The sequence below is a fragment of the Patiria miniata genome, unplaced genomic scaffold (assembly GCF_015706575.1).
Source record: "Patiria miniata isolate m_02_andy unplaced genomic scaffold, ASM1570657v1 HiC_scaffold_22, whole genome shotgun sequence".
NCBI classification, from domain to species: domain Eukaryota; kingdom Metazoa; phylum Echinodermata; class Asteroidea; order Valvatida; family Asterinidae; genus Patiria; species Patiria miniata.
In genome coordinates, this window is record NW_024037061.1 from 15624227 (window position 1) to 15649696 (window position 25470).

At 41.6% G+C, this 25470-nt stretch overlaps 1 protein-coding gene across 1 annotated transcript; it reads right to left on the bottom strand.

Moving 5' to 3' along the window:
- Positions 1-56: 56 nt before the first annotated feature.
- On the bottom strand, positions 57-25470 carry LOC119730627 (proline dehydrogenase 1, mitochondrial-like). The gene is made up of 12 exons (XM_038203615.1): positions 24898-25470; positions 22966-23174; positions 21356-21390; positions 20281-20424; positions 13718-13782; positions 11732-11916; positions 9770-9851; positions 8230-8322; positions 4806-4952; positions 3385-3659; positions 1922-2010; positions 57-378 (listed from the first exon to the last, which is right to left on the bottom strand). The coding sequence occupies exons 1-12, from the start codon at positions 25312-25314 to the stop codon at positions 185-187; spliced, it is 1935 nt and encodes a 644-aa protein (XP_038059543.1). The 5' UTR covers positions 25315-25470; the 3' UTR covers positions 57-184.

Sequence of the window (25470 nt, forward strand, 5' to 3'; positions counted from 1 at the left end):
CAATTTTCTTGAAAATGACTTCACACCAGGTGCCATAATTTTTACAGGATGCTTTAGACTGTCATTTACCAACATCCTAGTAAGGTATTTCGTAAAAACTTGGTAGTTTTATTTTTCGATGTTTGCAAATGTTGTATATTCCCTTTAAACATCATTTACTTGAAAGGGTTATATCCGTAACACATCAAGCATGTGTTGGGCTATACAGCACCTGACCGTGCCGAATCCTGCGTGTCAGCTCCTGCCACAGGAGTCGGCGTTCCTTCTTGACGCCCTTCAGCATGCCTCGGTTCTCCAGAGCTCGGCGGGAGAGGTATGGTAGGACGTCTTCCACTGGGCCGTAGGGGACGTACTTGTAGACGGCATACCCTCCTTGTCCTGTGAGAAACCACATTCAGTACAGTCGAATCTCGTTAGTACAAACTCTGTTAATACAAAATTCTGGTTATAACAAACATAAAGCCTTAGTCCCGACTGTGCATTTATGTGCACAATGAATGGGACTGATGTTCCTCTTAATACAAAATTCTGATATAACAAACAATTTGGTTAGGTCAGAACGAGTTTGTATTAACGAGACTCGATTGTAATTACTTAATAATACAGTACAATGCTGATAAAAACAGGCATGAGAATGGGTCTTAAAAAGACAGGAATCTTATTCTGGATTGGACGAAGCAGAACACCTAATATTTTCGGATGTTCCTTTTTCATTAGAAGCACTGCCGTCTACCTGTTTTACGGTGGTCCCAATTTACATTGACATTTACATTGTACACACTTTTTTTTTTTCAAGAAGCCCTCCAAAAGAGCATGCAAGTCTTGCCAGATGTCGAAAGTTATGAAAGTACAGGTTGAAGGAGTCAACTCATTCAAAAATTCGCATTTTGACGAGCATTTCTTAACTATTCCTAAAGCTCCTTCTGCCGATTCAGACAATTTTTCTCGACCCCCTGACAGTCCTCAACCCCCAAGTTTTAATTCACATTTAAATTAAATTCAAAAGACCACAACACTTGAAAGAAAAAAACCCAGGAATTCCAGTTGAAAAAGGAACATTCTCATGCTCGTAAAATAATAGAGACTGTGTAGATGTTTTTTACAGGTGATTTTGGAACTGGGTACCTATTCCTGGAAAGGTCAGGTACCCAAAGAACCGTAATTAACGGTAACAAAATAAAGTGGGAAATAGAATGTTTCTAACTGCCTGTTCCCAAGAGGATACAAATAATCAAGGGCAATGGTCATCTTAGGGTGAGTGCTGGAAGTACAGTAGCAATCTGATCATTTTCCTCCTGTACAGCCAGTCCATATTTAATGTTGTCCTGGAGCTTGCGAAGAAAACTTCACAAGCTTGCTTGGTTTGTCTTTAATAATATGCTGCTTGGTCTGCCATAAAGCTGATTATCAGGAACAACTGCGATGAAGATTTGGGGGGTAAGTTGGACCTTCCAAAATCTGAACAACCGAGGAGCAGTGTTGTAGTCTAGTCCATAACAAGTCCAGAGATGCCAACTTTACAGACTACAAAATAGTAATGATTCTTCCTGCAAAGAGTAATGCTAATGTAAATACATAGGACAACAGTCAAGTTTAAGAGTAACCACAGTACTTGTCAGAGTAACCACAATGTTGGCGTATAGGACAGCTGGAATTTTCAAGGGTAGTAACATGCCTCAAAATCCTAATAATTACTCCAAAAGAGTAATGGTTGGCATCTCTGCAAGTCCTTTAGTCTCAAGTTAAGCCTCAAGCTACTCAAATGAACTGTGACAAAAGTTTTCCTTTGGTGTTTTTTTTCAGCCCCAGTTACTTGAGACTGGTCTTGTGAAAGTGACTGACTTTTGACCGGACCTGTGATGGCTTTGCCTACAATATACTGTTGAATGACAAACACACAATGTGGACAGACAGAGTTTACCCAGTGGGAAGGAGACTTGGTCACACATGCCCAGCAGCTGGCCAAAGTAGACCAGACGATCCTCAGGCTTGATGTTCAATTCCTCCATTCTGTGGGGGAAATGGGGAAAAAATTCTTCAAACTTTGTAACAAGTTTATAGTAAAACATTAGTCCCAAGGGGTGGGCACTTACACATGGAGTGTCATGGCCTAGCACCGGACTCATGTTCTGGTGTTTCAGAGGCAACAGTGACGTGGGTTCGAGCCTGCCGGCAGACACTTGTGCTCTTAAGCAAGGCACTTAACCATTATTGCTTCGTTAAGCCGTAGGTCCCATGTGTTGCATAAATGCACGTAAAAGAACCCAGTAAACACTTATCGCTAAGAGAAGGGGTTTGCCCCAGTGTTCATGGCCTCCTGTATAAACTCCCACGTGGAGTATTTAGGAGATCGAAGAACCAACCAAGAACCAAGAACTTACGGGTAGTACGGGAATCGGGTACCTGACTGAAAAAAAAATGGGTGCCCGGGTACCCGTTATGGAAACAACCTCAAAATTTGAATCTCAGAAGTTGCTGTACAGATTGTCCATAAAGGTCCGCATGATAACACTTCCACATCAATGCGTCGATACAGCAAGATACAGCAAGATACAAAAGTGTACAGTGAGCTCACTAGGCCTGCATCACAACATAAATCTGTTTGTTTTAGCCTAGTTTTCATTTTGAAAATTCTCCACAAATGACATTGGAGACCTTTCTTGTTCTTGGTGTGAGAAGTTACTAAGTAATATGTAAAGTTGGTTACAGGCACTCGATTTCATAATCTGGAACCGGTTCCTGACATCTGCGGTCAGGTACTTGACTACCCGGTTCGGATGCACACCCGTATTAGTCCTTGTGCCGCCTAAACCTGTCCTGCCTGTACTCGCCGCATCGCAATAAACAACCCCAGCACTAAGTGGTTGCAGTGGTTAATCATTGATTAAATACAATGTAATACAGTGTAGTACCGGTGGGCGAGTAACTCGATTACTCAAGTACTCGCGAGTAGTTTATGCTACTCATTGTTCTACTCGTGGTATTTTGTCTACTCGAGTACTCGTCTAGAAGCAGGTACTTCTAGGTAGCAATTTAGGGTTCATGGCTTAATACGTCCCCTGCAAACAGGGAATCACTCCCTCCACCTCTCTCTCCCTAGGATTCCATTCGTCCAAAACAAAAATTCAACTAAATGACCCAAAATGTAGCACAGTAAGGATATCTCAGTGCTGAGAATGTGGTGTGACTTGCACATTATTTGCTTGTAAGTTACTTCACGTCTTACTCACGTACGTAATTTGTCTACTTTTGTGGGAATTCAGTTAAATACTCACGAATACTCGACTACTCACGCGTAATTTCTTTGTGATTTCTTGAGTAGAAAAATCCACTACTCCCCCAGGCCTACAGTGTAGTACAGGATAAAAGGGTTAAAAAGCTCACCTTTCAACAGCAAAGCGGATGGTCTTCTCGTTGTGCGATGCCACCATGATGTTCACCTTCCCCCGGCTCTGAATCGTCTGAAGCACAAAGTCCAGACATCGGTGGTACATAGCGCTGGTGGCTTCATAGTCTGGGTTGATGGGATCCTCGTAACCGATTTCCTTCGCACGCTTGCGTTCCTGGTCCATGTATGCACCGCGGACGAGCTTAGCGCCGAAATGGAAACCTTCTCGGTGGGCGAGTTCGATGTCTATGTTCAGGTTGTTGAAGGTTTGCTGTTGGAGATGAAAGGAGAGTTGCCCAAGTCTCAAAGTTAAGGCTTGCATACAACCCTGTCCCTGCACTAAGTAAGGTGGGTAGCATTTGCTTGAAGGTAGGTGGACAATAGAGCGTGTAAGTTTACCTAAAATTTTTTTGAGATTTTACGAGAATACAGCACATCCGGGCACCATGTAATAGGATGTTACATGTGTAACATCCTATTTTGTTGCATTTCTTTTGCCATTGCTGCTGTAGATCGCCATTGCTGCTGCAGTGTTACTCTTGGTCCAAGCCTGGATTTGCATTTTCTTCTGCTAATGCAGCCGGTCACAATCCCTGGCAAGTTTGGTCATGTTGCCTGTGGCAGTAGAGGGGGGGGGGGGGGGGCTGCTATATCGCCACTAAGAACAATAACATGCTGGCTGTCATACTCTATTGGCGTAACTTTGATCGAATTTTGAAACAGCTTGGGGGGGGGGGTTGAAGCTCATTTTCGGAAGGGGCCTCAATGGGTTGTAAACGACAAGGAGCTCATTTTTGACTTTGCCCCAATTCCAAGTACGCAAAAGCGGTGACAGGAGCAGTGAAAGGGCCTTTACCCCTCCCCCCTTCTAGTTACGTCACTCTCAAGACTATCCCAGTGGGATGGGGGGGGTGCTCATTTTCCGGAAGGGGCCTCAATGGGTTTTAAATGACAAGGAGCTCATTTTTGACTTTGCCCCAATTCCAAGTACGCAAAAGCGGTGACAGGAGCGGTGAAAGGGCCTTTACCCCTCCCCCCTTCTAGTTACGTCACTCTCAAGACTATCCCAGTGGGATGGGGGGGGTGCTCATTTTCCGGAAGGGGCCTCAATGGGTTTTAAATGACAAGGAGCTCATTTTTGACTTTGCCCCAATTCCAAGTACGCGAAAGCGGTGACAGGAGCGGTGAAAGGGCCTTTACCCCTCCCCCCTTCTAGTTACGTCACTCTCAAGACTTTCCCAGTGGGAAATACTGAGGCCTAGTTCAGACTATGGGATCAATCCAGATTTGGCCAAAACCCGCGATTGCCTCTGGTTTATGTATATTTCTAGTAGTGCCTGTGACCAAGTTTGACCAGCTACTCAGTTGACCAACAACGCTTGATTGACAGACAATAAGGGTTCATTGTCACGCCTACCTTAAGGTAGCACTGGTACGTGTTGAATATGATGGGCCGCTCCTTGTTGAACTTGCGCATGAGTTCCATGGCGAGTCTGTTGATTGCCGGCTGGAAGTAGCTTTGCTCGGCGTCGATCATCAACCTTACGCCTTTGTCCCTCGCCCTCTGAGGAATTAGACAAATCAGGGGCGACAGTCAAAGTCTACAACAAGAGTAGGCTGGCCCAGTCAGGCTGGACATGAAAGGGTATTTTTTGTACTCAGTCAGAATGTCAGTCAGAGACAGGGCCTAATTTCATGGCTCTACTAACCACAGCATTCCGTGCTTACGAACACCATTCTGTGCTAACCGCGCTAGCTGAAAAAAAATCTGTTCTAACCCTATGAGCACAGAATCCTTAGTTACGTGATGTACGCACAGGCAGAAGCCAAAATTCCTCGTTAACCCGTGAAATACACTTACCGCAGAGATGAAACTGGCATATGGCAAAAAAATCGGAAAATATGCCGAAGAAAAATATGTGTCTGAAATCTGGGCCGCGCTGCATTACACACATGTACATGCATGTACAATTCACTTCATGCCCAATTTCCAGACAACTACTCCTGCTTTATTTTCGATTCAAACACAATTTAACAATGAAAACAATGGTCAGTGTTTTCATTGCATAAAATGCCCGAATTACTGTTAGAGTAATGGAGTCATCAATAAAGAAGTTCACTTCTTACTTGAGAAAGTCTAGGGAAAAGTCCGAAAGACAAGGGCACCGTTCATGGTGCTTCAATCATCTGATCATGTCCATTCAACCACACAACTCCACTACTCCACTTGCATTCATATGTGGGGAAAATCAGGTATTATCGTCTTTCTCTTCCAACAAATGCCAGTGAAATGTTTCGCTAATGCTCTCTTCGCTATCCTCGAGATAATCATCACGATTTCTAAAGCATTGCATTTAGTATAACTAAATTTGAAACCTCCGAAAATCGCACAACATAATGATTTTATCCACTAGATCGTTCACAAGGCTACCCGTTCCGACCGGCCATGTGCTAGCGGACGGCGCGGTGTACGGTGCAGTGGTACGGTACGCTACGCTGGTACCATTGCATATTCGCACGCACGTGCGACACAGTGATTTTTTCATGTCGCCTGTCAATGTTTTAACCTTTTGTCCAGCCGGAGAAGGTCCGATCAGTGTTATGCCCCGTGTTTCTACCGTTGAAACACTCCAATAACGACTGGTGAAAGAGATTAAAACTACGTTCGCGATGATTTTAACGTGCCATTTCCATCGACTTTTCATCAACTTTTCTTCGAAATTATGATTGAAATAAAATAACATTTTGTGAGAAAAATCCTTACAAAATCAAATTTTGTGGGACACACTGTAAAAAAATCGGAAATTTCGTTGGAAAATTCAAAAAGTCGGTTTTCCGATTAAAATCGGAAAAGTTTCATCTCTGTTACCGAAACCACAGAATTTTCTGCTACACTAAGCAGGGATTTTCTGCTCACGGTAAGCAGAGCCATGAAACTGGGCCCTGAAGGCTGGCCCTTTGGGTCGGCAAAAATCCCAATGGCAAGCTATGCTGCTAGATCGTTAACAAGTGAATGCACACATACAATGGAGAACAAAACTCTTTTGGGAAATTCTAGTATTCCCCAGCGTTTCCAATGGGAACAGTGGGTATTTCTAATGGGCCACTCAAAGAGTACAAAAACTTTTGGAAAAAACCGTTTATATTAACATACAAAATTAAAATTAATCATATTTTCCCCAAGACATGAAACTATAGGCTGCTCTCGGGTGGACCTTGCGACGACACGACGGTCGGTGACTAACTTTCAGGATCAAGCTGCCCATGAGCTACGACCGTCGAGAACATATATCAAGCGCCAATTTTTGTGTGACCCGAGTGTAACTGCTACGATCAGAGATGCCACCAATATATCAATAAAAAGCCTGCAACACTACTAAAAAACCTGAAACTACCCTTACCCCCTTTCAAAAATGTGTTTTCTGGATGTTTCAGACCAAATCTAGCACTTTCAATTTGTCACATTTTTAAAAAAAACCCTGAATTCGGTTCAAACCTGAAAAGTGGCATCTCTGAACGATATTAAGATGATCCGCATCAGTTGACGCTAAAAAATATAGCAACAGTTGCAAGAGTAGAAAAATGCGCCACGATGGAACGTGTTTCCGACTGTCGGGAATTTACATGTAGCAGTCGACCTGTGTGAAGTTACGACGTTGTGTGCGCATCCGGATCATCTTATTTCATTATGTAGCCAATCAGCGTAAGGCAAAAATGGTCGACTAAACAAATGTGGCCATGGAAGATCGTAAATGCATGTACGCATACAACGTTCGTATATCGGCGTCCTTTTTTGGAAGATCAGGGGTGAACTAATCAAAATGCAAATTGAACTGTGTGACTGGTGTATGGGCATCCACTATTCAGTCTTTATATAGAGATCAGTGGTCCAATCACTTATACCAATAGATGAAAACTAACTGGGTCATTCCACCTAGTTGGAGAACAATGTGTGACATATGACCATAAGAAGAAAAGCATGAATGCCTTGCTAGCAGTTGCTCTACATAATATTTGTTGTTGGGTGTTTGACCACTGCAGAAAGTTTTAAATCATTTGAATGTATTTTGCCAAAAATATGAGCAAAACATGTCATTTCGGACGTAACATTTACACCGTGTCAATGTTAAGTCCAAATATGACATTTGTACCTTTTTTAAAATTTCTGTGAAACATTACCCAAAATCACTTTATGTTTTTCTTACTATACATGCAACACAATAAGAAAAGCTTTTGTTATGGTAATCAGGTATCAAATGGAGCAGAAATGATAGCTTGGTTGTGGACGTAACATTGACACAGTGTCAACCCCAAATGTCACACTTTCATTGAGTGATTTTGACACCATCCACACTTGAGGTATTGTTTCTGCTATATTTGAACCCTGACTATACCAAAACAAAAGCTTTTCTTGGTGCTTAGGTGTCCAGTTGTAAATATGCAATGTCAGTTTGGGTAATATTTGACATACGTGTAAAAAATTGCAAAAAAAGAATATTTGGATGTAACATTGACATGGTGTCAATGTTACGTCCGAATTAATACATTTTTGCTCATATTTTGTCAAAGTACATTCAAATGATTTCAAACTTTCTCAAGTATTGAAACACCCTAAGACAAATATGATGTTGAGCAATTGTTTAGAATGCATTGATACTTTTAATAATATAACCAAATATATGGATGTAACATGCACTGCTTCCCAACCCTGTGGAATGACCCAACTACGGAATGTCTTTGAATCAGTGCATTTGACCAGCTTGTGAATTGACTTGAGACCAGCTAGCTTTTGACGGACTTGTGATCCTTCCCAATTACTTCGCCTACCACACCGATCATACCTTGGCCAGTGTATTGATGCGAGACAGCATCCTCTTCATCTGACTCTCTTCCTCCTCCGTGAGGCTCAACTGCAGCGGCTCAAGATGCCCTCGCTGTGCACAAAGGACATCAAGTTATATCATTACACCACACAGCTGACAACTGGAAATTATTGTGAGTGCGGAAAGACGTGCCCTGCTTGGGAAAAGTGTGGGTGTTTCTGTGGCACGTGCATCTCACGTGAGAAGCAGCACACCAAGTATCAAAAACTTAAACAAGCAACCACTCTTTCATATAAGAATAAACTATGTGCTTGGCCAGTATTAAACAGGTGCATTTTATAACCATCTAGGGGCTTGGATGCTGATAGTTGCCCGAGCAGAAATGACTAGGGGCCTGCAGCCGATTTTACGAAAAAGTGCGTAGCTTGCGCCATGCGTAAGACTTACGCAACAAATTTGCTGCGCAATAAACTTACGATCGATTTCATGAAACTTGGCGTAGTTGCGCAAGGTTTTAAATAATTTAAACATCTTGGACGAGGATAAAAGCAGCATTTACGATGGCTGTTTGTGTGTGAATTTGTTCTTAAAGCGAAACAGTCATTGGATCACCTCAGCCCGCCATTTTGAAAATTATTTTGTCGGACTTTCTTCGAAATCGTTCGGCAACTCTAAAAATTATGTTACGGGTAAAATAGAATTCATTTACTTCAAACATAAAGTTGTGAGTGTCTTGTATCAACCTTGTTAATTTGTGCAATAACGGGCTCTATGACAGTGCCGATTTGCTGGTAAAATACGTCATGTTTAGTTGCTACGCCACAACTGACGCCACCTAAAATGATTGCGCAAGTTAGGCCTTAATCTATAGCTCTGACTTTCGTGAAATGTGTCATAAGTGAAATGTTGCGCAGCGTGAAATGTTGCGCAACTTACGCAATAAATTGTTGCATAAGGTTTCGTGAAATCAACAGAAGGCCGCTGATAATGGCCTGAGCTGAGCCAAAGGCGAGGGCCATTATCAGCAACCAGGCCCAGCCCAGTTTTAAATGTACTTGTTTAATACTAGCCAAGCACATATTCATTCACATTTAAAATTAGTTTTTGGTCAAAAAAGCCAAAACAAGTCAAAAATTCACAAGTTTCCAATGATTTTGTTCAACAATTTTTACTTCATTTGTGAAACACCCCTCTGTCCATGTCTATGATATGTGCCTCGCACGTGAAGTGCTAAAAAAATCTCCTTTTATGGAGATTGGTGCATGTGCGGCGCGTACTGCGTCATGTGGCGCAGAACTCAGCGGTGCACAAATTCAGTGTTTAAAACCGGTCAGTGTTTTATCAACAGTATAAAACCACCCATGTGACGGGCTCTCGACCAATACTAACTGATAAACTGTCTTGGTATTTATGAAAAATACTTTTATAAATATGAAATTGTATTGAATTAAATTTTAACGAAAAAATGAAGCAAAACATGAGAGACTTGAAAAGAACAACGGAAGCAATTTGGAGTAATATACTGTGATCCCATTTAACTAGGCAAGTTTCCAATGACCTGGATTTGTGGAACTTTGAAGATTTTGGTGAGTTTGATCTCAGGTTCCATGAGTCTGTCCCAGTCCAGGAGGTCAATACGACTGAAATCAGATCAGATGAAGAAATGGATTAAAAGCAAGATCCACAGATCTGAATAAGCCTGTTGCGATTGACCTATACCCTTCGGGATTCAAATTTGAAGAACATCTGGTACACTGACTTGCTCAGTATGCTTGGCACATTTTAACTTTGAATTCTCAAGACCAAAGACACTGTTGCTAATCACATGATTGGGGGCAAGCTCTTGCATAGTTACGTAAGAGACCCTCAGCATCAATACATTGTTCACAATGGGTGAGGCTGACACAAAGACACCAGACCATGCCGGAGCTGGCGGTTGCTAGCATAAGGCTTGCCCCGAATCATGTGATATAGTAACAGCCTCTTTGGTCGGGAGAATGCTAAGTTAAAACATGCAAAGCATTGGATTAAGACAGCGTTCCAGATTTTATTCAAATTTAACTCCCAAATGGCGTATTGATTTTGCAATCCATGACCAAGGCAGTGTTCTTTTTAATTATCTCTTTCTTATCCAGCCCTGACCAGTTGGTGCAAGTCAGACTTCACCTGACCCCCTTCATTGTCTCCTGTGCCGTCATGCACGAAAACTAAGCAAGTAAAACAGGCACCAAAAGAAGCAGGAAGAGTTACTCTAAAAGTACATCTTATCTATATTGCTACACACTAAAACAATGGGCAATTGTAAAAGTGTTTAGTTGTTTTTGACTTGCACTGAATAATGTCTATTTGAAATATAGTGTCTTCAGATAAATAATATGCAGGCCGATGCACGTTTTTAACATGTTGGTCTGGATTTGACTCATGAGGGCACACGCTACACACAGCTCATATCTTGACCGTGCATGCAGCAGTGCTTAGCGCATGCAGCTCACAGTACTGTACGGACGTGTACATGTATGTATGCGCTATGCAAGTACAGGCACAGACTTGGGCCAAGTGGAGTAATGTGGCCTCGTGGTTAAGGGCATTGGATTCGTGGTCTGCAGGTAAAGCTGCAGGTTGTGGGTTCGAGTCCAGCCGGGGTCATGGTGCGTGTGTCCTTGGGCAAGGCACTTTGTCACACATTTCTTCTCTCCACCCAGGAGTAAACGGGTACATGTGAGGGCAGAGATGGTTAGTGTGATTGATTTAGCTGCTTTGCGCCGAAATGGCTGCATCGAGCTGTACTCCCAAGGGAGCTGAGATGGTGTCAGGAATGTTTCATGGGACCAATGAGCAGTGGTAAGAATGATGTAGCGCCTTGAGCACCAGTCCTGGTGGATACGTGCGCTTTATATATACCCTCTATTCTTTTTATTATTAAGTCTAGGGGAGAAACAATAACAAAGGAATGCCTTTGACACAACTCGTTCGAATAGCTTGTGAGTTGACTGAGACTGGATAACATGTGATGTCCTTGTGATCCGTCGCAAACTACTGGGCTACACCAACAGCAATAACAACTATTATTTTGATTGGTGGAACTCACATCACGTCACATTCGTTATTGCTCCCATTCACGCCGCGGCTCAAAAAGTACTATCCGCCCATGGGGAATGGGAAATACTATTGAACAGTTAGGATCATTTTTGTTTCATGACGCGGTATCTGTCTGCAAATGCATGCTGGGTTCAAACATTTTCGTGAAGGGGTGGTTTGGAATAGAGAAATACATTTTCCTCCAGTTTTGTATTGAAATAAAAGTTCAAATATATCAAATGACAAGGATCTATATGTCAGTTATATAAAACAAATATTGAGTGGCTTTAAATTGTGAAATGGGAGGAATATTATCGCTCGGTAAAATCTGGACTTTTCCAGTTCACTCGGCTTCGCCTCGTGAAATGGAAAAGTCCAGATTTTACCTTGCGATAATATTCCTCCCATTCCACGCTGAGCCACTCAATATTTGTATACTGACCCATCCTTGTCAAAGTCCATCCAAGTAAACCATTCATTCGTATCGTCCCGCGACGTGAGCCCCAACGCCTCCAGCTCCGACTGGAACTGTTCCTTGGTGAGTTGTAGGTCAATGAGGGCGCTGTTTGCGTGGGCCATCTGGACGAAAACATGGCGGGTGCGGACGAGGACCTCAGACAAATTCAGCTGGAAATAAGGAAAGGAAAGAATTAAAATTAACTTTATAAAAATTAAAGTGTTTAAGGCAAGAATTTTAAGCTTTTTAATTTTGATAATTTTTTTAAGAGACAAAAATCAACCAAATAACTCGCCCGGTCTAAATCTCACAATGAGTCAAAATCTCTCACAGACCTTCAATGTTCACGAGTACATTTGCTCAAAATTCTTAAGAAGGGTGCATAAGAACTAACTTGTTGAACTTTCAGCTCAGTGAATATAATCCACTTTGAGAAAGGATAAGTCCAGTGACCTCGCTCGCTATTACGTAACACTTGGAGAGTAAATATACAATTACAAACATCAAACACTTTTGATCTCAGGCTGTGGTCTATGGTCATTAGGCCATATAAAAAAACATGTTTAGCCTCCTGCCTATTTGAAAAAAAAAAGAAGGATTCCCTTTTTTTTTTCTCCAAAAGGACCGGCCGGGCTATTTTTCAAGATAGCCGCCAGTTCTTTTTTTTTTAAATGGCCGACACTTGGACTCAGGAAATGACATACCAGATTTATATGGGCTAGATGCAACACACCAAAGGCCGAAATGATGTCACTGTTAAAAATTTATCCTTTTTTCGTTTAAAAAAAAAGAAAAAAAGAGGCAGCCTCCAAAAAGGAAGCGGGCAGGGATGCTAAACATGTTTGTTTGTTTTTATTTGGCCTTATTGGTCAATGTGACTGGCTGCCAAAGGTGCCTTGACATGCCTACGGCTCGACCATGTTGTAGCTGCATCCTTTGCATTTCAGCTTCACAGCTGCAAGAAAGGATGATTAGGCCAAAAAAGAAAGTCTCCCGTTTCCGGTATGCGCGCGCGTCACTGTAGCCAAGTTTTTTTTTTAATGTAAGATGATGTCTCAAAACCGCCGAACTCACTGATTTGACTGGAGTCCTGCTGCTGCACAATTTAAATGTATTTTTAGATGGGATTACGATCGAGTATAAGCTTTATGTGGCGTCTCTGGGCTCCCATAATTATATTTTGCACTAAATTTAGTCGGGCACCATTTGCGGACGGTGTTGTAATTTTGTAATTGTGTATCTGGAAGCCAGATGACGGAGCGATGGTTCTGTATCTGGAATGGTTCTGTAAACGCTTTTTAATTAGCTCAATATACTTTTCAAGCCTTATGGCCTTACTGAGGTCACCTCAAGCTGCACTCTGAAGGATATTTGAGAGTTTTAAGGGGATCGAAGCGTCATCTGCAACATAAGCCGACATATGAAGAGAAAAAAAAGTAGGGTAAAACCAAAAACCTGTGTTGCCGCACTTCTTTTGGGGCAAGCTCCATACCAGAAACCGGAGATTTGGGGTTTTTTTGGCCTTAGGCCAAAAAAAAAAATATTCGGTCTCTGGTCAGACCAAAGTTCCGGAATTGACGCGGCCATGCGGCTTTTTTTTTTTTTTGGCTTTTCTTTCTTTTTTCTTCAAGCTTGGATTGTACAGACAAGGTGGGTACTATTTTGCTTTTTTGGTGTCCTCATGTACATTGGTGTCCTCCATAATTTGCCCTGGTGCTTTCGATCATTTGCCTTGGTGCAATTTCCCATTCCTTGGTGCTCTTTGGTAAAAAAAAATTTGGAAAAAAAAAGATTGACGCGCATGATTAAAATCGCGCGCGCGCTGACCAGAGACCGACTTATTTTTTTTTTGGCCTTAGCCTCCCAAAGTATTTTTTAGTTATTTACAGAGCTCTGACCTACGACTCTGACCCACAGGTCTGCCCCCCCCCCCCCAGGTTCTACTTCATGAAAGGGAAAGGTAATATTTACCAGCATCTGTGGTCTGCCCAGGGCAGTGAATTTAACAGCTGCAAACCCATCACTAGATGTAGCACCTGGATAGGAATAACAATACAGTTTGTGGAAATATTAGCCACCGTTATGCATGATGCATGAATCAGCCCAGGGGCCAATTTCATGGCATGGTCAGACACAGAAACGGCTAACCATGGTCAATATTTGCTTAATAGCAATAACAGTAACAGCCAAAAGTGACATGCATGGTATTAAAACCGTGAGACTATAGTTTCTAAGCTGATTTATGCTTAGCTCCACAACACTTTCAATTGGCCCACCTCTAGCAATATGGGCCTCCATCAGGCCAATAATGAATCACAAGTCTTTGGCAGTTGCAACTATGTGGGTTAACGGTTTAGCCTACGAAACCCTCATCAGACCGACGTTTGAGTACTGTGCATCAATATGGGATCCTCATCACAACAACACCAAGGCATCTCTTGAGAAAATCCAACGCCGAGCTGCTCGCTTTGTTCAAAATGACTACAGCAGGAACTCAAGTGTAACAAACATATGCTGGCAAACCGCCGATGGGAACCTCTCGAAAGACGCCGCACTAAACTTCGCTTAATTTACATCTTTAAGGAAGTCCATAATATCACTCCATCAAATGTCAACTGTCGCCAGAGCATCATAAAATCCACCAGACTGCAAACCGGGCCTCACATCTTAGAAACCCCACCATTCAACAAAAACTGTTACCAGTACTCATTCTACCCCCGGACAACTCGTGGATGGAACATCCTCCCACCAGACGTTAGAGCTCAACCTGACATCAAATCATTCAAGGAGAAACTGGACAAATAAATATGGATGAGCTGGTCAAAAAAGCTCATTACAAAATTTAATCACCTCCGCCACACTGACCTATGCGTTATAACCACCATCTGGTGGTGCTTGCATATTCAGCAGAAGCAGAAACGGTTGTAAAAAAAATGTAGATGTATAGTGCTTGACATGGCCAAAGATGCCATGACATTACAGTTTTGCATTTGAGTCGTCTGCCTTTGCATAGATAGATTTCTGCAAACAAAATTTTAAAAAGTAATTTTACTGATGAACGTTAAATAAATTGAAATTCAAAATAGCATAAGTATTGTAACGAAAGCCCTAGAAGCAGTGTTGGGGCCCAGCTGGTTGAACACCAAGCACCTCTCTTCCCCCCCCCCCCCCTCTAAAAAGGCCACTTTTTAGAAAATGCGTGGAAAGGATGGGATTGGAGCACATGCCAGATAATTGGCGGTGAGCTAGGTTTTTGTTGTGTCAGTATACAGGGTGAGTCAAAAAAAGCGGAACCCAAACCTCAAAAAAAAATATGTAGCACCAAATATAATAATGACTGGAAAGCCAATTTCATAAACTACTTTTAAATGAAAAAGTTACTAAAGTTGCTCAATCCGGTCAAAGTTTATCACCATGTAAACACAATTACCCTAAAACCTCTTTAGTCCAAACATGCGATTTCAAGAATCGTCGTCACAATTGTCTTCAAACATCACCAGCAATAAAACCTCAGTTAAAATTAAAGATATTCAACAATTTCCTTTTGTAGGCCCATCTTTTAAAAAAAAAGTAGATTTTTGGTTAATAAAGATATTGTGTACTACAGTTGTTGAAGGTTGTTGAAACAAGTATTATGTGTCATTTTCTTCAAACAGTCAGAATACACAATTAATTGTTTTTTGGGTTTTTTTTGGACGAAACAGGCTTTAGTGTCATTGCGTTTAAATGGTGATATTCTTTGAACGGATTGAGCAATTTCGGTATTTTTTACATCTAAAGTAGTTTCTGGAATTGGCTTTCACGTCTTTATTATTTGTGGTGCTAAATATTTTTTTAAATATGAAATATATTTTGGGGGGTTTGGGTTCCCATTTTTTTTTACTCATCCTATATAAATACAGTGTTAGAATTTGTAATAAGTCAGTTTTTGCAGTAGAAGGTGTTCTGACAAGTGCAGTTGAGTGACTCCAGCTGCCAGAAAAAGTTTGCAACCGAAAAAAGTTGATGCAAAATCATATTAAAATTGGAGGATTCAGGACAGTAAGTTTTACTGAAACTAAGCTCAATTTGTAACGTCCTGTTTGTTTTGCGTTTGGCGACAATTTGGACAAGGACCTGAAGAAGGCCGCGCTACAGTATGTTCAAACTGTTGTTTTGTGCTTGTTTTCCTTTTTTCAAAAGTACAGATTATTTCTTAGTCGGAAGTTATGTTGACTACAAAAGAAAATGCAATCGGTTTTCCAGTAATTTGCCTGTAGAAAGGGTTCTGAATAAACAGATTGTGGTAACTGTATACTGTTCAAAGATATGCTGCTCAGGGGACTGTGTTTATCTTTCAGAGCATGCGATAGTATAGTGTAATGTCTGATCACCTTATTTATCTATTTGTTCATGATAAGACTATGTTTGTACATAACAGCGCAAGTACTGTTGAATAGTTTCCCTAAGGGTGCAACAGTGCAAAAAAATTCCCATAGCCACTAGTGCTAAATGCCCATACTTCCAAATTCTTTTAAAAATACTCAGAACTCTCACAGGTATTTAAGCTGCACAGAAAAATGATGATCGACATGTCATCTTTAAATTTCTTTTAATTTTTTGGTGGGTTGACCATTGACTTTTCAAGAAATTCTCGCCCAAAGAAGACGACCCCTATTTTCCCCAAAGCAGAACGGTAGCCATCTTGAAAAACGATCCCTCCACAACATGGCAAAATAGCGCCATTTTCGAGCCAAATTGTATCTAAACTGTTCAGAATTGGAAGCCCCGAGTCCGGGCCAGAGGTTCATTGCCATATCTCTTCAATACCCCAATGTTATGGCTCTCAGAACTCTAATATAGCATATTTTGAGGGTACATTTGTATAACTTTTATTCATGAGCTCGGCGGATGGGTTTAGGCCTATTTACAGGTGTGCACCCCTAATAGTTTTATACTTAACAGAGAATATATTAATATTTCTTCACAGTGCCACAGAGTAATCAATAAATTCTAATAATATTTTCTTCTATACTTGAACAAAATTGAACCATCGTTAAGTGCGGTGTTCTAAAATCCATCAAACAACTGAAAATCAACTGGTGTTGAATTTTAGATGATTCCTTTGTTAGGGCCACAGCTCAAGTGAATAAGTTTGTCAACGCTAAAACAAATAAATTCTCCCAAAACACAAAAGATATTTCCTTTTTAAAAGGAATGCTACTTCAGCAAATAACAGGGTATCTGGACAGGGAATACTAATATTTTCAAATGTGAACATCTGCCTCATCTACATAAATGCAATAAACAAAATTACATGTAGCATACTGCCTATTTATTGTTCCATATGTTCATGACTCCCAAAAGCATTACAAAAATATAATCAAATAAACATTTATTAAAGACAGACTGCTGATTCCCATCTTTAAAAATACACTGATGTTGATATAAATACAGGTACATTGTACCTCATTAATGATGTCTATGAAACTTTTTAAAATTGACTAAACCCTTTTTAAAAATTTTATTTTCCAGAGGCTTAGTTATTTTAATATATTTTATGTATTATTTATTTGTATCTTCAACAAACAGCAGAAGACTGCCAATTATAGGCTTAGATGTGATTGATTGAATAATGGTGCGGTAGAGTAGTTATTCCATTTGTTTAAAGGTGTACGATCATTTCATTTTCAGGAATTTGTCCAAATTAATATAATTTTAAAAAGCTAACCTGATGCAGTTTCAGCTCAGTGGATATTACACTTTTCAAGAAAATAGTGGAAAACCATGCACAATCTTTTGGTTAACATGGTTGTGTCTGTAGTAGCATTATTTATTTCCAAACAATTAGTCAATTGACTGATCATTGGAAATCACCTACATGTCTTGATTTCTTCTTAAATGACAGCAAGCCAGACGGAATAATCTGATTGATCTTTAATCCAAATAAGCTTTCTAACAATCCAGTTGCTAGATTACTTTTGAGATAAATGCAAATGATCCTATAATGCCCAAAAAATAAAAGTCTCCAGTTTCTGGCATGGGCTTGCCCCAAAAGTGGTGCGGCGACGCATCTTTTTGTCTCTTCAAATGTCAGCTGATGACTGCTAATGGTGCCAGACTAAATTCAGTGCAAAATATACTGGAGTCCAGAGAGGCCACATAAAGCTTATACTCGATCATAACCCCATCTAAAAACATGTTAAAATTGTGCAGCAGCAGGATTCCAGTCAAACCAGTGAGTTTGGCAGTTTTGGACGCGCATGGCTATGGCGACGTGTGCGCATACCAGACACCAGAGACTTTGGGGGGGGGGGGGGGGCCTAAACCAGTTTGTATGTCACCCCTGGATCAACTTTGTCTGCAAGAAAAAAAAGGCATTGGCTCCTTTTCAAGACACGATAGTGTCATGCCTGCACAGTTTGTGCACTCACAAATCTCTTCAATAAACTCAATGTGGCAGGCACATATGAAAAGCCTGATGTTTGGTCACGGAGGGGAGAAATACAAAGAGTACCAGCGTAATTATAGTGTAGTTTGAATAACCTGCAACTCAATATACGGAACCATTATACCCACGTTTATTGACTGGTGGTGCGGGTAATAGTGCATGTCTACAGCAAATACATGTACCTACTGAAATTTGTATCCTTGTGGAGACATTTCTTCGTTCTCATGTACTTGAGCTTTCGAGTTTGAAAGTACAGTTTCAAAATGCTCTTATTTTAACCACAATCAATTTCCTTGGCTGAAATTCGGACTTAATATCCCTTTTCTGAAACTCCACCATTTGCGAAAAATCAACATGCCTTGGAAATTCCTAATTTTTGAGTTAAATCCATATATCTACTTCGTGAAAACCTCATGGAGACGTATTCATCTATAAAAATTGCCCTGTGGAGACGTAAACAATCTTTTGTTCCCTATTGTGTGCATGTCTCCAGAGGGCACGGTGTGCAGATCACATGTACAGCCAGACGCTAGTAACACACTGTTTGTGGCTGAAATTATGCTGGTGTTTTAAAGCTGGTGTCGTAAGCTCTGCTGAAAACCTTGAAAGAGAAATGAAACTTAGAGGAGAGAGAAGAAATAAAAATCTGCACTCAGTTGCTCCTCGGCTTCCAGAATATTGTTTTAGTTTGTGTACAACCTTTTTTTTTGTAGGAACCAGATAAAACAGTTTGAAAATGACACACTCTGAAACTTGTATTGGAACGATATTTTTTAAAATCACATGCAAGTTACGTGTATGCTTCAAAATTAGAATTCAATAATTAATTTTTGCAAACTGCACAATATATTACACTTAATTGATTCCATTTCCGTTTGGATAAAATGTCTGGTTCACTAATCGCCTATCTTCTGAAAGTAAACGTATACGTGTGAAGCTGTGTACATAACAGTGCAAACACCTGTCATCAATGAACACGTGGATAAACGTATTAGCATTTAATGCTTTAGCATACTCAAAGAGACCTGACAGCCAGTTTCATATTTGGCATAACGTACGCAGTCATTTCGAGGGGAATAAGTCATGGCATACAAGTTAAAATGGACAGTTAATATTACCAATCTAGATCATTTTGGAGCCTGTCATTGCCCAACCTATCAAGATTGAATCGAGAAATTCTCACAGCTCTGTTTTTGAGGGTAATGAATTGCCTATTTACCCATGAGAGCAATTTCAAGTGTTGCTACCAATTCCAAACAGGTTGACAGTTGGTCCCATTAATGTGACGGTAAGGCCAAAAAAAAAAAAATTCGGTCTCTGGTCAGACCAAAGTTCCGGAATTGACGCGTCCACGCGGCTTTTTTTTTTTTTTCGCCTTTTTTTTTTTTCCCAAGCTTGGATTGTACAGACAAGGTAGGTACTATTTTGCTTTTTTGGTGTCCTCATGTACATTGGTGTCCTCCATAATTTGCCTTGGTGCTTTCGATCATTTGCCTTGGTGCAATTTCCCATTCCTTGGTGCTCTTTGGTAAAAAAAAAATTGAGGAGGTGCGGAAATAGATGGCGCTGTTGGAGCTACCGCGGAACATTTTGGAAAAAAAAAAGATCGACGCGCATGATTAAAATCGACGCGCGCGCTGACCAGAGACCGACTTTTTTGGGGGGGGGCCTAATACTGGACTACATCCCACATGTGGTCTGTGCACAGAAAGTCCGTTGCTCGGGGAGCCGAACAGCAATTTGAAATCGCAACTATTTTGTCACTTTATACTCACACAATGCCGTCTACGACTGCTTAATATCAACAAAACATGAAATTCTGCACCTTCAGAGGTCTAGTTATCTTGTAATTTCGAGTTGAATTCGGACGTCTTTCGCTGCCATTGTTCACGAAAGCCTCGTTTTGCATGACGTCATGGGTTGTGATAAATTGCGCCCTCACTAGCTTGCATCAAATTTTGATAATGTGCATTGGTACGGCTGTTGCCTGTCATTCAGTTTTGGTCAAAAGTGCGCCCGCATACATGGACTTTTAGAGGTCATGGGTGATAAGGGGTCATAGGTCAAATCACCCTCATCCACCACCTTGACCCTCGCAACTCACCAGCCACATCCACACAGTCCAGCAGGGTCTTCAGGTTGTCGTCGCATTTTTCCTCGTCTTCGTAGAAGTACGTCCGTGCGCTTTCCACGTCGGTCCTTCTGTCTGCAAACTCCCGGTAGGCTTTGAACTGCTTCAGGTGGGTTTCTGTAACAAATATTTGGAGGAAAAAAAAAGTTTTGGGGGCTGAAATTGTGAACATAAAATGGATCACGCTTTTTGATTTCAAATATTACTAATAAATTTTAAAAAGAAACATGCTTTTAATTTGTTACCAACATCAATTTATTTGTTTTTCTCAGAACAGACCTTAAATGCAATTCAGTATCTCTGAGGGTGTTCTTTATTTTAACCTAGTAAGGCCAAGTAAAAACCAGTTGATCATCCCCGCCCGCATCCATTTTTGAAGCCGCATCCTTTAAAAAAAAAAAAATTATTTATTTTTTTCTCACCTCAAAAAGCTAACTTTTTCTTGTATTTCGCTTTAATAAAATACATAGAACATGTTTAACATGAATATTTTGACTCTACTTACTATTAGGCCCCCCAAAAAAGTCTCCGGTTTCTGGTATGCGCGTGCGTCGCCGTAGCCATGCGCGTCGTCAAACTGAAAAAGTTTTTTTTTCAATGACAGATGATGTCTCAAAACCGCCAAACTCACTGGTTTGACTTACTTGGTACTTGGTTGGTTCTTCTCCTATAAGGACTTCCACAAGGGAGTATAACTAGGAGGCCAGAAACACCGGGGCAAACCCTTTCTCTTAGCGATAAGTGTTACTGCGTTCTTTTACGTGCGTTAGGCCCTATACAACACATGGGACCTCCAGCTTAACGTCCCATCTGAAGGACGAAGCTATAATGGTTAAGTGCCTTGCTTAAGGGCACAAGTGTCTGGGCCTGGGCTCCAACCCACGCCACTGTTGCCTCTGAAACACCAGAGCATGAGTCCAGTGTTCTTAACCGCTAGGCTAGGAATGGCCTAGCGGTTAAGACATATGATAATATTCTACCTTTAAAAGCATAAGGTTTATATTGGATACTTACGACTACAAATAAAACCATTTACTTCATAATTTACCTTCTTTTTCTGTTTCAGCATGTGATACACAAGACCTGGCAAGAAATGAAGAAAACATTGGAAATATTGAGAAGCAAATAAGCACCAAGTTGTGAAATTCTAAAAAAAAAAATGTTGATGTATTCGGTTGAGTCCAGAGTGAATAAGAATGCATCGAATTTTCACTGATATGCTAATGATTGTATGGTTGGATGGTCAGAGCAAGAATTATGAATAGGGAGTGCTTTGTGATGCTAGCGGAGAAACGCGTCACTTCACGCTTGCCAGCAGCAACGCAACACGAGTAATTTATTTAATTTATATGTTATAGTAAAGGTTAAAGTAATTTCAATCTCAAAATACGTTGTTTTAAGAACCTCCCATTATCATTGCTTAGCTAGCTTGAGAGCGGTGGTCGGTGCATACGTTTCCACTTTTTCAAAAAAAGGTTTGTGGTTTTTCGTATCTGGCGATCAACAGAAGCAATGGGTCGAATTTACAGTTTGTGATGTTGATATATATAATGTATCTTGATGTATATTGTGCAAAGTTATCAATACTAATGATGTGCATTGGAGAAGTTGAAGAAACAAGTGTAGGCTAATTAAAGAAGCCGGTTGCTACAGCTCGCACAATCCCAAATTAATGAGTATAGTGTGTTTTGTTTGTGTATGATGATTTAAATGATAAAGGAGAAAATGTTGCAAAAAATATGAACACATCAAGGCTGGCTAAAGATGATGTTGATGACAACAAAAGTTATTAAAGACTCCCAAACTGCCTAATCTACAGTTTCTGTAGGGGTGGAGTAGGTGTGGGTTAGGGGGATGTGGGTAGGGGTGGGGTAAGTGTGCGGGTAGGGATGGAGTAGGTGTGGATTAGGGGGATGTGGGTAGGGGTGGGGTAGGTGTGCGGGTAGGGGTGGAGTAGGTGTGGGTTAGGGGTGGTATAGGTGTAGGGGTGGAGTAGGTCTGGGGGTAACGATGGAGTAGGTGTGGGTTAGGGGGATGTGGGTAGGGGTGGGGTAAGTGTGCGGGTAGGGATGGAGTAGGTGTGGGTTAGGGGTGGTATAGGTGTAGGGGTGGAGTAGGTCTGGGGGTAGGGATGGAGTAGGTGTGGGTTAGGGGGATGTGGGTAGGGGTGGGGTAAGTGTGCGGGTAGGGATGGAGTAGGTGTGGGTTAGGGGGATGTGGGTAGGGATGTGGGTAGGGGTGGGGTAGGTGTGCGGGTAGGGGTGGAGTAGGTGTGGGTTAGGGGTGGTATAGGTGTAGGGGTGGAGTAGGTCTGGGGGTAGGGATGGAGTAGGTGTGGGTTAGGGGGATGTGGGTAGGGGTGGGGTAAGTGTGCGGGTAGGGATGGAGTAGGTGTGGGTTAAGGGGATGTGGGAAGGGGATGTGGGTAGGGGTGGGGTAGGTGTGCGGGTAGGGATGGAGTAGGTGTGGGTTAGGGGTGGTGTAGGTGTATGGGTGGAGTAGGTGTGGGGGTAGGGTGGGAAGCTGTGGTGAGGGAGAGGGGCTAGGTCGGGGGATTGGTATGGGAGTAGGGAGTTATCTTATTCCAGGGATGGTTAGGGGGCTGGGGTCTAGGGGGGCCTGGGGTGGGAGGGGGTATCCAAGTGGGGGAATTCTTACTCCATCTCTGCCTCCACGGCCTCACTGTGGGGCATATCCTCTTCCACGCTGTAATCCAGGATGGATCCCACGCCAAACTGAGCTAGCCTGTCAATGGTGGGCTTGATGGAGGCCTGGTCACGGCCGGCGACGAAGTGACCGTAGAACGTGGCGTCCATGGCGAGCTCAAACAGACGCTTGCCAAGAATCTTCCTGGAGAATTTCATGATCTATGGGGGGATACAGAGAACGGAACAAACAAACATAATGCGAGTCTGAAGTCCAACAGCTAATTTTTGGACCTTACAGACCCCTTGGTGTGTGCCAAAATCTAATAGTGGGTAAATATTCCTTCTTCCGTGAATTAAGGTCGAATAAAAAAAAAACATGTTTCTCGTCAGGGTTTTTGAAAAAAAAGGAGGAAGAGGGACTTTTTATTTTTTATTTTTTATTTTTTTTCAAAATGGCCGCCATTTTAAAATTTCCTGCAACCGTTGGTGTTTCCACTGTTCAAAGACACTTTTGAAATGAAAGACAAGTTGGACAAGAGAACTGAACATATTTACAGTGTCATTTAGAGTTGTATTGGTCTACAATGAACAGTTTTGAATTTGTGGACTTTTTCAGTGATTTTTTACTGCATTTTTCAAAAATAAAAATTAATAAAAAAATCCAGGCGGCCTCCAAAAAGGAAGCGGGTGGGGACGAGAAACATGGTTTTTTTTACTTCGCCTAATGCACACAGGAATTCCAAAAGTCACCATTGCCAAGCAGAATCATTATTCTGTTGATATGCTTGGATGGCTGCCAACCGATTGCATCATCAGCATTCAGCAGTTGCATTTTTTCGTAAAATACATCCTACGCACGTATTTTTTTTATAAGCATTCTGTTTATATCTCTATTATCACACAAAGTAAACATCCGCTTTCAACATATGACACACTTGAGCTGGTGTTTATCAGAATTAGAGCAATTTTGCCAAAACAAGGGTTCTAACTTTAAATGTGTTATCTTTTGTAACAAAAACAAGATTGATACCACTATTTACTCACTTGACAAATCTGTGACTGTGAGATAATGTAAAAAAAAATACGCAACTGAGATATGTAAGTAGTGAATGTGTTACAGTGACTGATTATCTTTACTTTTATACACCATCTGACCTAGCTGGAGTTACCCAGCCCTAAATTTTATCATTGGGTTGTCAACCCAATGATAAAATTTAGGGCTGGGTAACTCAATTTGGAAAGATTTCCGTATACGAAGTTCACTCAACACCCTGTGTACAAACCCTATGCGATTGGACTGAAAAATTCTAAGTGTTTTCTAAGAAAATGCTTGTATTTTCTCACTGCTCAAATTGACTTTGATGACATGAAATTGCTATCTGGGGGGCTTGTTAGTCAATACAGAGGAAAATTAGTAAATTTCGTATATGGAAATCTTTCCTTATTATTTTATAATTATCATAATTGGCATTGTGCACAGACTGTAATGCGCCTATCAAATGTTGCCCCCACCCCTCCCACCCCGCGCTGCCCCAGGTCCGATGTCGGGATTTGGTCACATTTTTCATTCCCCAGGGTGGGGTTTTGGGTCATTCAAATTACATTGTTAACGTTGGCGTACTAATGGAAAGGCAATCACTAGTGCGCCCCATGTATGTAAGTCAGGGCATGGTCGGGGATTGTCACTTAAATTGTGCCCGAGGGGTGGGGATTTTGTCACTTCAAAAGTGACAATCCCCACGTCTTGGGTGGGGCAGCCCGGGAGGGGAAGGGTGGGGGAAACAATTGATAGGCGCATAATTAGGGCATTCCTGTCTTTTGTGATGTCAGTTTTATGCCATTTTCTCACTACCTTACTCTTATTCTTAATCTTAATTTTACTCCTTTGTGTCCTTCACTCTTTATCATGTATGCCAAGTTTAAAGACATATTCAGTGCGTACCTCTTTATTGTGGGTCACCAAAAAATTCAACTGGCACAACTTGAAAACCAAGAAAGCCCGTGCGACCTCCACGGTGGTCTTGCTCCGGTACGCTTCCTTGCAGTCACCGAAGACGAGATCTAACCTCCCTAGTCCAGCCCTTATGTCACCGGATACACTGGCCGGTGGTGACTCCATCGTGTTCGCTGTCCCGTCAAGGCCAAGCACACTGGCGTGACTGGGGCTGTTGTTGTTGGTCACTTCTTGTGCGCGCTCTGCGGAATTTCCCGGTCCGTCGCCATTTTCAAGGGAGATTTTTGTTGCCGCTGATGTCGTTTTCAGGCGAGAACAACACACTTTCGATGGGTTAATTCGTTGGGAAGAACGACAACTGTACCTTGCGAATAATAAATTTCGATACACGAAGTGATTGGCCATCTTGACTACGTTCGCATCAACTTCTCAAATTCGTCTCTGTGATCATTTACGTAATCATGTGATACAGTATGCCGGATTTTCTCCAGGCCATACGCGGATACGACACATACAGTACGTGCGGCGCGTGCGGTTACAGTGAAGAAGCCATCGATAATA

Bases quoted from the DNA above. Each gene is read 5' to 3' on its own strand.
- LOC119730627 (XM_038203615.1), bottom strand. From the start codon at position 25,314: ATGGCCAATCACTTCGTGTATCGAAATTTATTATTCGCAAGGTACAGT. The intron at 21,391-22,965 runs GTAAGAATTCCC...ATTTCTTGCCAG, and splicing joins GCCGTGGAGGCAGAGATGGA to GTCTTGTGTATCACATGCTG. The intron at 2,011-3,384 runs GTGAGCTTTTTA...TTTCCCCCACAG, and splicing joins ATCCGCTTTGCTGTTGAAAG to AATGGAGGAATTGAACATCA.